The 12,500-nt window shown below is 38.6% G+C and overlaps 1 protein-coding gene across 1 annotated transcript in view; it reads right to left on the bottom strand.

Moving 5' to 3' along the window:
* The window catches only part of LOC143039954 (uncharacterized), a 28,764-nt gene that overhangs the window by 4,639 nt on the left and 11,625 nt on the right, over positions 1-12,500 (bottom strand). The window contains exons 3-7 of the mRNA XM_076210428.1: positions 9,879-10,042; positions 7,396-7,596; positions 3,843-3,959; positions 1,566-1,683; positions 1,365-1,463 (exon numbers count right to left, since the gene is read on the bottom strand). Coding sequence (XP_076066543.1) covers positions 1,365-1,463; positions 1,566-1,683; positions 3,843-3,959; positions 7,396-7,596; positions 9,879-10,042 — 699 coding nt within the window. The remainder of the gene's footprint in view (positions 1-1,364; positions 1,464-1,565; positions 1,684-3,842; positions 3,960-7,395; positions 7,597-9,878; positions 10,043-12,500) is intronic.

Genomic DNA, 12,500 nt, shown 5'->3' with positions numbered 1-12,500 from the left:
TACCACATCCACACATATTAAGAGACCCAAACCTTAGGATTCTGGTTGGAAAACTCATCTTAGAACCTTTTTTGCTTTTGCTTTTTTTAGGAATGTCCCCTTTGGTACTACAGAGAGTAGGATGCCTAGTTCTATCCCCGCCCCTTTTTTTGTCGCCTTTTACGTCCCAAGTGGGAACACTCGGCGGCAGTATTCTTTCTTCACTACCACAGGGTTCGGCTAAAAAGGAAATAAATATTCAGAGAAGTGGTATAGGACATTATTAAGAGCGGGGTGACAGCAGAATGGAGGGACAGTCGCAGTTTAATAAAGTAGCATAATTTCTCTACGAATAGAGATTTCCTCTATCACAGACAGAATAATGTGTGGCTCTGGTTCATAGGGGCACTCCATATAAACCCTAAAGTATCAGCTGCATGCTACTGAGCTGCAGCCAATACCCCAGACGTGGAGTGGAACTTAAAAATGAATAAAACAACGAAAGACCAAATCCTCTTAACCAGTCCTTTGAAACCCACTGCGCCAACTGAAAAAACAAAACAAAACAAAACAAAACAAAACAAAACAAAACAAAGAAAACGACACAAATACACATGAATGTGAACGATAAAAATCTACATAACAAAGATGCATACATGGCCAACCACATAACAAAGGGGGGGTACATAATAATTATTCCCTTGGAAAAGGAGAATCAACTCAACACTGTGTGTTTGTGTGGCTTCTTTCTAGCCTACCTCTATCACCCTTGTAGATGTGGTTCAAAGTGATGAATCTATTGACGTTGTCCTCACCACTGGCCCACGCTTCTAAGAAAAACCTAACACCTTTTCCTTTTGCTATATATTGACATCTGCGTTTTCCCAGTCCATTTTATGTTGTTGATCTTTGCAGTATTTCACAATCACCGAGCTCTTGTCCCTCCTGTTGACGACCCTTTGGTGCTTCTGCAGTCTAGTCACTAATTTCTTACTCGTTTGTCTTACATAATGGGCTTCGCACTCCTTGCATCTCACATTGTACACCACCTCCATCTGGTTGGCTTCATTCTCTACGTCCTTTATTTGTGCAGCAGGTTCCAGTGGATTGGTTTTGGGTGGGATTATGGCTTGTGTTTTATTAATTTCTACGTCTTTTTTATTTTCTAGTTTTTTACTAGGTGGTAGTGTTTCTAGACTTTCTTTCTTGTCGAAATTTATATACATATATATATATATATATATATATATATATATATATATATATATACATACATATACAGAGAGAGAGAGAGAGAGAGAGAGAGAGAGAGAGAGAGAGAGAGAGAGAGAGAGAGAGAGAGAGAGAGAGAGAGAGAGAGGGAGGAAGGCGGGGGGGGGACTCACCTTACTGTAGCAGAAGGAGAAAACATAAGGAAGCGGCATAGGCATTAGATACATCGCATCCTCTCCTGGAAGCACCCTCATCGTGATACAGTTATCCACCTGACGACAGAAGAGAAACAATTGTTAACGCCACCCTTGCTACCTGTCACGTGATCTATAGGACTTCCGGTTATCTACAGCAGGAATCGAGGGGTAGCTTACCTTGATGAACATTACACGGAACATCTCGTTCGGTTGTATATTGGGCCAAGTGTCCGGATAGTACATGACGTGGTTTGGTCCCCAATCCCCGTTGTATTTCTCGTTCAGAACAATTTGTCTGTAGGAGAGAGGGCAAGGGTGAATGTGTGGTTAGACGGTGCCACCTAAGGCCTAAACAAGAACAGGTTAGCCTACTTCGGAAAGAAATCTGACGAGGTGACCTTGGAAATGCAGGACAATTGACCACGTCGAGTGGTGTATCAAATAATCTCAACGCCGTGGCTAAATCGATCCTGGCCGGCAACTTGCGCGTTTACTTATGTCGTAGTGTTAATTTTTCCTTCGAATTGAAAAGATTCTTTCTTATTTAAACCTTCGAGTTAGGGGAAAGGAATACGAAATTAACGGGCAGCGCCACGAAATTATTACCCCTACCTGGACATATACACAAATGATTCTGGAAGGTGTAATCTACCTCCCATGTTCATTTCGCATCTTCCCTGGCTGAACAAAAGTGTCTGTCATTGGGACATCATCGTGGTGGTTGAACCTAGTGATATCATTTAACTAATCCAGTTAAGACATGGGCTATATTATTACAATTTAGCTATTGTAATTACCTACATTGTCCACAAACGCTTCGCTGGGTTTTACTTTCCCGTAACTTGGAGCGTTTGCATATTGACATACCACAAATATGAAACATATATTTCTTTAATTCTTTTTGAATCGAACTGATTGAATGATAGATACAGCTTACCGGTTCCATGTTATCTGCCCTTAATCTATATACATGCACATATACATATACATATACATATACATATACATATACATATACATATACATATATATACATATACATATACATAATGTATACATATGCATATACATATACATATACATATACATATAGATATACATATACATATGCATATACATACATATACCTATACATATACATATATATATATATATATATATATATATATATATATATATACATTTACATATACATATACAAATACATATACATATACAATATACATATAATACATATACATATACATATACGGTGCTGTTTTGGTATGCGATCTCATTTATGGCGTGATCTCAAAAATTAGGATTTTGCTTTGGTATGCGATCCTAACCTAACCTAACCTAACCTAACCTAACCAACCTAACCTAACCTAACCTAACCTAACCTAACCTAACCTAACCTAACCTAACCTAACCTAACCTAACCTAACCTAACCTAACCTAACCTAACCTAACTTAACCTAATCTAACCTAACCTAACCTAACCAACCTAACCTAATCTAACCTAGCCAGACCAAACCAATCTGACCTAACCTGACCTAACCTAACCAACCTAACCTAACCAACCTAACCTAACAACCTAACCTAACCTAGCCTAACCTAACAACCTAACCTAACCTAACCTAACCTAACCTAGCCTAACCTAACCAACCTAACCTAACCTAGCCTAACCTATCATAACCTGACCTAACCAACCTAACCTAACCTAACCAACCTAACCTAACCTACCTAACCTAACCTAACACACATGCATTACTTGCCTATTTGTTAGGTTAGGTTAGGTTAGGTAGGTTAGGTTAGGTTTAGGTTAGGTTAGGTTAGTTTTTTTTTTACCTATTTTAGAAATGTTGATAGTGTACACCAAAGCAAAATCCTAATTTTTTATATCACGCCATAAATGAGATAGCATACCAAACAAACAAAAAAGATATGATGAACATAGATCGCTACTATCAGGTGAGATCGCATACCAAAACAAAAGCACGACTTTGAGATCGCATACCAAAACAGCACCTACATATGCATATACATATACATATACATATACATATGCATATGCATATACATACATATACATATACATATACATATACATTTACATATGTATATATAAATATATATATATACATATATATATATACATATATATATATATATATATAAATATATATATATACATATATATATATACATATATATATATATATATATATATACATATATTCACTATATTCACAGGCACGTTCGTGCAGTGATGTAATTGGAAGCGTGTTGATCTCGCATTCACTTAGTTGTGGGCTCGAATGACGTATTCCTCTCCGATTCCCAGCAGTGATTGTTACCTGAACGGACAGCCCAGTTGCATAGGACAAAGGCGACGGCTTAGACTGCAGTTGGCGTAGGCTCCTCAACTTCGCCTTTACATCTCTCTGCCTATTGAAATATTGTAATCCTTACTTTTCGTCTCCTGTGTGGTAGGTCCTCCTGAAGTGGGCGGAGAAAAGGATGTCGTCGTTGTCCCAGTCGAGTTCACGGTCGACATCAGCGTCCAGAAGATGAAGTCGAAGACCAATACTGTAACAGAGGATTTGTTTTCTTAGAGACTCGAAGGAAACTATACAAACCTCGTTTTATGTTCATTGATGTTCAATTCCACATGCAACCATTGTCTTAGGAATATCGGCAGTTGCTTCCATGTTTGGTGGAGATATATATCATGTTATGTCTTCATTCTTTCTTCTTGATGATACCCATACATGTATATATATATATATATATATATCTATATATATATATAAATATACATATATACATATATATATATATATATATATATATATATATATATGTATATACATACTCCACAAAACGAAAATGTAGTAGCACATTTAGTAAAATGTTTTAATTACCCACTGTCGGAGAAACAAAGCAAAAGAAACAGACGAATTGTATATTTCGACCACTACTGTGGTCCTCTTCAGCAGTCATCTGCTGAAGAGGACCACAGTAGTGGTCGAAATATACAGTTCGTCTGTTTCTTTTGCTTTGTTTCTCCGACAGTGGGTAATTAAAACACACACACACACACACACACACACACACACACACACACACACACACACACACACACACACACACACACACACACACACACACACATATATACATATATATATATACATATATATATATATATATATACATACATATATATACATTTATATATATATATGTATATATGTATATATATATATGTATATATATATATATGTATATACATATATATACATATATATACATATATATATATATATATATATGTATATATAGTTTATGTGAAATTACCAGGATACCATTGCTACTAATGGTCATCTGGTCTTTCTTCTTGCCCCTATAGAATTAACATTGCAAAAATCAAATCTAACTAATGTATCATTGAAACTGTAAAAGTCAGCATGAAATAAGCAAATGAATATTGTAATGATTACCTCGCGTAAGCTCACCTCAAGTATTTATTTTCATATCATAAAAGAATCTTAACAATCAATTTCATAATCTATGTAGAGTAAAAGTAGCTTTATCATAGACGTATCACAAAAGTAGCGTCATTTACAGAGTAATAGTTGATAAACTCATTAAATATCCATTCTGTACTGAGATGATATAATGTATATGCAGTGGGAGTTCATTTCCCAGTTAAACCTTTAGTGTCTTCACTACTCGAATCTTATGCTTATTCTGGCTGTCTTCACGTGACAGATTCTCTGGTCACCGGATGACCTGAGGCCAACTAGATGACCTGACGTCATCCTGTCTTCAGCTTCAGTCGAATCAGGTTAAAAAGAAACATTTCCCTTGTGACTCTGATGTATGCTTGCGAACCTACATAAACTGAATTTATGTTCATTGAATTATCACTAGAATTGCAACGCTTGTTCTGCCACTCCTAAGTTGTCAATCTTCGTTTTAGCTGCAATGTCCCTCATATTCTCATGTACCTCGATATTTACATTGAAATCTGGTGTATGGTTTGATTGATATTTCTCTTCGAAGATCCAAGCGAATAGTATTAGGAATGTAGTAATCTATTATGTCTCATGAATTAGGATTTCGTTCTATTACTGTGCTTCCATCTGATGTCCAATGACAGTGCTGTCTACCTGGCTCACGGTGATCTTAAGTGTAGATGATATAATGTTAGCCACAAATGAATATGTGCACTATCATACAATGAAAAAAAGATGGCGTAGACACGATCCACATGGTGACGCAGTGATTTTAACGCGCATGTTTTCAGGAAAAAGTGATCGATCTCAGCTCTATTAAGGGCCAATTACACGGTCAAACAGTTTGACAAACCCGGTTTGTCAGACAAGTGTTTGAAGTGATGTTTGACCGTGTGAATGGGGTATTTGGTCGTCAAACACGTTTGTGGAACGTGTTTGACAAACAAATACCCTATTCACACGGTCAAACATCACTTCAAACACTTGTTTGACAAACCGGGTTTGTCGAACCGTTTGGCCGTCTAAATGCCCCTTTAGTATTGCAGTCATTACCAAGGTGAATAGCAAATGAATATACTCCTTGGAAATCCTCAAAATTGAGGGAAGAGTCGAAGAAACGAGAGGTAGATTAAGACTCCATAGTCATGTTTTGAGGAAGGTCGGCATCTCATCGTATTTAGATCCAAGATTTGGTTTGATTTTATTTGATTTATTCAATAATAAATATAAAAGGGAATATAAAATACATTTATATATTAAAGCCAGGATGGTACAGAAAGTACAAGAACTGAATTTAAACTACGTAGCTGTCCTCAAGTTCTTTGTGTGCAATGTTCATTGTGAGACGTGATCGACCATTCAAAGAATAGTTATTTTTTTAGTTATTGATATTACCGAATAAGGATTACAGACAGTTTTTGTTGTTCTAAAATTTACTCTTGTTGCTTTACTCTATATTTCAGGTTTATCAGATATCTAAGAACAACAAATCATAAGGGAGAAGATGTTTTCTTTGGGTGTGTTCTCTTGGGTCTTTAAGGGAGCTCACTGTGAATGCTGTGTTGAGAAAGGTCGAACATCATACTGCAAGCATACTGGATACATTATATACGCAGTTTGTGCTTTGTTAGTACTTGGGAGTATCGTCATAAAATCAAAATACACGCAGGTAAGTTAACGCAGCAGAAAAAATGCATATCATAATTTGGCAAATGATTCATAGTGCACATAAAATTAATATTGTTCTGAATGGAGTTTGGTTAGGTTTGTTTCTAAATAACACTTCTTTAAAATGAACAAACCGAATAATTTCCGTTGAGATGACTGAGGTTTTCAAACGACATCGATTGAACAGTCACGTTTGGTTTTAGTGTTTGTGCTGTACGCGCCATCTGTAGGCGGGCTCAGATAATACGCTTCCTCACGTCCCACTAAGTCATGCTGTGTCACCATACTGTGCAGATCTAGTTATTAAACTTTATCTGCCGATAGTTAGACCCATCCTTGACTATGCGGCACAGTTTTGATCTCCGTCCTATAGAATGGATATTAATTCACTAGAATCAGTACAGAGGTGAATGACCAAAATAATACACGGGCTCAGAAATTTACCTAACGAAGATAGGATTAGGCACGGGATGATCTAATTGAGGTACTCAAATGGATCAAGGACTTTAACAAGGGGGATGCAGAGAAGGTCTTCATATTAAGAAAGCAGTAGTAACTGATTTCAGTTGGACAATTTTAGATTTAAGAAGGAAATAGGTAAGAACTGGGTTACCAATAGAGTGGTTAACGAATAGAATAGTTTTAGTAACCAAATAGTGAGCGCCGTAACTATTGGTTGTTATAAGAGGTTATATAACTTTAATGGATGGAGTTATAGGTGGTAATAGACATGGAACTGCCTAATGTAGGCCTTATGGTCTCTTGCAGTCTCCTTCATTCTTATGTTTTCATGATTGTGAGGCTAGTACAGCCACCAATTTCTTTGAGCAACTTACTTGGCCTCTTTTCGAAGTGACAAGAGGAATTCGACAGTGAAATCATCGCTGGTCGTGAGATGAGTCCGCATATCTAGGATCGGGTGTTTGCGGGGAGCGTGCACGGTGTCGAAGAACTCGAGGCTGCCCGCATGGGAAAAGGCGTCTCGCTGCTGGACGATGGAACCCACGAAGTTGTGCCAGATAATTGGGAGAGCGAGCCTGTGGACGAGGAGGTCGGAGGGTGAGTTCGGTGGGTTCTGGATTTTGGACTCTGGAAAGAGTCAAGCAGGAGAGTGTTTGGGAGGGGAGTTCAAGGGGGAGAGATTTTTTTGAGCTGAGTTTGAGAGGAGTTGGAGGGAAAGGAGTCCGTGATTGGGGAGTTGGGTGAGGATTAGGGATGAGTTTCGGAAGGGTGTTTTGAAGAATTTGGGAGAGATGATCTGGAGAGGAGGTTGGGGGGAAGGTTTACGAAGGGAGTCCGGGAGGAGTGTTCAGAAGAGGAGTTCGGATTGGGAGTTCGAGGGAGTACAGACGCTTCTCTATTTATGAACATTCGACTCATGAATTTCAGATACACGAACGAAGCCTCAAGCCTACTTTACCAGTTTCAAAGGTAAGAAATTCAACATTAGATTATTAGTATTACAATTTGTTTTTGTTTTATATATAATTGATAATGTGATTTAGGATAAGAAAGCATGTATCGATTTTATATCATACTTACTTATGCATGTAGATGCGAGTACCTTTAAAATATATTGAACAACGATTTACGAACATTTCGATTTACAAACGGCCGTTCGGAACGTAACTCGTTCGTAAGGTGAGGAATGTCTGTATTTTGGGAGGGGATTTGGGGAAGGGAGTTCAGAAGATGAGGTCGGGAGTGCGGAAGAGGAAAGGATTTGGATGGAAAGGGACGTTTAAGCGTTGACCCCAAAAAAGTTGGAAGAATTGATTTCCAAATGAGCACACCAGCATGACAATTCTCAAGAGTATAACCAAGATGGCGAAAAAGAAGCTGATGGAAGAACGATTTTTTTTTGTAGGCCTATTTCGGAGGTTTCTAAATGATGACGATGGGGTTGAAAGGAAAAGGGGGTTTTGGGAAGAAATTGGGGAGAGGGAAATAGGAAGAGGAGAGACGGTGTGATAAAATGTTATAGTTAGGGAAGTCACCAGCAGTGGACGGAATAACAGGGAGAAGGTGCTTAAGTGAATAGAAAGCGAAATGAAAAGTTATGTCTGGAACTTTCAGAAGCGTTCCGGAAAGTTGAGGTTAAGCAGTGTGATTTGTATAGATAAAGGGGAGAAAAGGGACTGTCAGGGATATAGGGAAACAAGATTGTTGTACTGTATATACGGAAGAATATAAGATTACAGAATAACAAGTAGGAGAGGAACAGGCTGGTTTTAAGCAAAGGGGGTGGTGTGTAGGCCGGGTTTTCAGCTTAAAACAGGAAGGTAAAAATCTCCTAGATACATGAGTAATCTTCATGTATGTTTTATGTATTTGTCAAATAATTTAACAAAATAGATAGCAAAGAGATGTATGAAATGAGATAATTCTTTTTTGAACAGTAAAATATTACGGATCATACCGAACAGTTGACTGTTGTCATTGATATAGCAGAACTACATAAAATATATATTTCATTGCTAAGCAGTGAATATAGGACTATACACTATATACAGAAGTTTTCTTGCAATAAATTTCATTTTCTGTATTCACAGTTGTTTTAACACAACGACAACGAAAGAGACACGTACATAATTCTGATGCATTATGTGTCTCGGTGAGGGTATATGGATAAATGATGAGGCGGTTGAGAGTAGGGGAAAGAGAACGAAAGAGAGGAGGAAAAAAAAATTGGAAATGGACGATCTTTCTAAGATGAGAGGAAGTGTAATTTCTCAGAAAGGAAGTACCAGAGAACTGAGTTCCCGACCCCCTATTCAATTTGTTCCTCTATTTTTCAACCAGATACTGTGGATCTGCGGAAACAGAACAGATTAGACAAGAGAAATTGACAGGAGCTATTTTTGTGACAAATATACAAATTCACAAATCCTGTACTGCTACTATATTCAAGGTGCATGTATGTGGATACAGGAAACATTCACTGTACGCTTAAGGTATTTAATTTTTTACTTAAGAAAATACTCCGTTAATGACTTTCTTTCAGGCTCACGAAACACGGAGTTCCCACTAAGAATATAACTAATAAATCTCCAAATTCTTATGTATGGCCATTGGTGACCACGTACTGCCCCAGACGGCAAACCGAGGCTCCAGAAGATAAAGGGAAGGGGACACATACACGTGTGTGGACGTATAATTTTCCTCAGTTGGCACTAGAGAAAATTTTGTACCGAAGACTTGGTTGTTTTTGACACCCATACTTAAAGAGGTTACCCATCCCTATCTATGGGATCCTTTCGAGATGATTTTAAGGACTTTCTGTCAGGAACTACAGGGATAAGTGACTTATGACCCTCACCTGCTGATGTTGCGTAGCTCATCGACGATCTCACTGTTCTCCTTTGCCTCCTGGGCTACTTCGGAGTAGCGGTCGTACCAGGCCGAGCGGTCGAAAGCGTAGTTCCCCAAGTTGTCTTTAAGAGCCAGGATAAGGCGTTTAATCTGGCTCACAACTCCGTCGTCCTTCCAACACACAAGCCGGAGGAGGAAGAGAAGGAGGAGGAGGAAGAGGAGGAGGAAGAAGAGGAGTAGGAAAAGGAGGAGGAAGAAGAGAAGGAGGAGGAGGAAGAGGAGGAAGATGATGATGGTAATGGTGATAGTGATAGTGATAGTGATGACGATGACGGTGGCGATGGTGACGATGATGGTGATGATGATGATGATGATGATGATGATGATGATGATGATGATGATGATGATGATGATGATGGGGTTATATGAATTGGGTAGAGGGGAGGAGTGGAGACAAGAAAAAAGAGTAGATTAGAAGAGAGGAGAGGAGTGGAGAGTAGGGAAGATGAGATGGGAAGAAAAAATAAGAAAGGATAAGAGACAAAAAGAGGAGAAGAGAGGAGAGAAGGGAAGGCGAAAAGAAAAAAAAAGGAGAAAAAAGCAAAAGGAGAGGAGAGGAGAGGAAAGCAGATGGGAGAAGGGGAAGGGAAAGAAGAGGAGAAGTGAGGAGAAGAGAGGGGAGGAGGCGAGAGAGGAAGAGATAAGAAAAAGAGAAAGAAGGAGAGAGGAGGGGAGGAGAGGAGGGGAGGAGAGGAGGAGAGGAGAGGAGGGGAGGAGAGGAGGGGAGGAGAGGAGGGGAGGAGAGGAGGGGAGGAGAGGAGGGGAGGAGAGGAGGGGAGGAGAGGAGGGGAGGAGAGGAGAGGCAGAGAAGGGGAATGAAGGTAGAGAAGAGAAGGGAAGGGTAGAGGAGAAGAGAACAGAAAAGAGTGGAAAGGTGTGGGAGAATTTGAAGAGAAAGAAAATAAGAAAAAAAGAGAAGAAAAGAGATGAGGAGCGAGGAGGAGAGATCAGAAGGGAAGGTGAAGAAAAGAGAGTAAAAAGAAGAGAGGGGTGATTGAAGAGAAGAGGAGATGGGGGAAAAAAACAAGGTAAGGAGGAGAAAATCAGACCAAAGGGGAAGAGGAAAGTGGGGGGGGGGGGAGGAGTATGGAGGGGAAGAAGAAATGGGAAAAGAAGAAGAAGAAGAAGGGTAGAGGGTGAAGGAAGGGCAAGAAGGGAGGAAGGAGGAGAGGGAAAATGAAAGAAAGGATATGGAAACGAGGGAAGAGAAATAAATCAGGTGAGGGTAAAGAGAGCGAAAGAGAGGAGACGGGGTTCAGCGAAGAGAGGAATGGGAAAAAGTTATAGAGAAAATGGGAGGAAGGGAGGAAGGGAAGGGAGGAGGGGGAGGAGGAACATGGAGGAGGAAAAGTTGGGGTTAGCTTTTGACCTTCTATTGCGTAAATAAAACTATTTGACGTTAGATAGAATGAAATATATAGATTACGACACACATAGATGGGTGTTGGTCCCTAGGGAAAATGAAATCGTCTTGTGTTTAGATATAATAAAATATGTAAAGGTTTCATTGCAGCACAGAACGGAGTGCTCGCCGTTGTTGGTGTCACTACTCGAGCCCTTAATTTCGCTTGTTTGCGAAAACGTCGTCATAACTCAAAAAACTGAATTTTTGAGTTATCTATACAGACATATTCATCTTCAAACACGGATTTTTTTGGTAACAGTGTCATATCTGTAGCTCAAAAATTGACCGCTAGGGAGTGCTAAATGTCCCAACGACATAACCTTACATGTTCCAACTTGTTCCAACAAATATTTTAGACTTAGTAAAGATTATGATTGTTTCAACTTCTATAAACTTTAGAGGCGTATTTGATGCTCCAAAAAATGTTCCACCTATGGTGTTTGAGGGTTTTTTATAATATTGAGAGCGTTTTGAAACTTTAAAATGCCTCTCCTGAAAAATTCGATATTTTGAGTTATGACGACGTTTTCGCAAACAAGCGATTTATGCCAACCAACCTCTAAATAACTATTGGCCTTATATTTACTCATTCATTTACACATTGATATACCTACTTCTATTTTCTATTTTTTATAGAAAACAAAACAAGAGTACAGAACATGCAGATTAAAAAATGTAATTTTGTTTTTCTTTATAGAAGAGTGAGTAGGTAGCTGTCTCGGCCTTGGGAGGGACAGGGCAGAACGAAAACCGTTCCAATAACATTTCAAATCGAGATTTCCCGCGCAAACGAAATCATGGCGTCAAAAGCAAGTTGTACGAGTCTGTCCCAGCTAGCCACACCAGAGTTTTATGAACCCAAAGTATAACCAGAGGTTAAGAAACTCGTTCGATTAACAATCTATATATAAAGGATAACAAAGGCGGAGCATGCCGACAGGAGACCTTTTGGTCCATATCTAGGTCGGATGCGAAAAAAAATCATAATAATAATAAATTAATAAATAAAAAATATAATAATGTAAATAACAAATAAAATACATAAATAAATGCATAGGTATAGTTAAATAATAAACAAACAGGTAAATAGTAAATAATAATAAATTGACATATAACTAATAATAAATTAAAATATTGACTTGTATGTTTATATTCTCTGCTGCC

This window comes from Oratosquilla oratoria, chromosome 27 (genome assembly GCF_046742065.1).
Source record: "Oratosquilla oratoria isolate Oo_2021 chromosome 27, ASM4674206v1, whole genome shotgun sequence".
NCBI lineage: Eukaryota > Metazoa > Arthropoda > Malacostraca > Stomatopoda > Squillidae > Oratosquilla > Oratosquilla oratoria.
The sequence above is the reverse complement of the archived record's forward strand: the minus strand, read 5'-3'. Positions and strand labels throughout refer to the sequence as shown.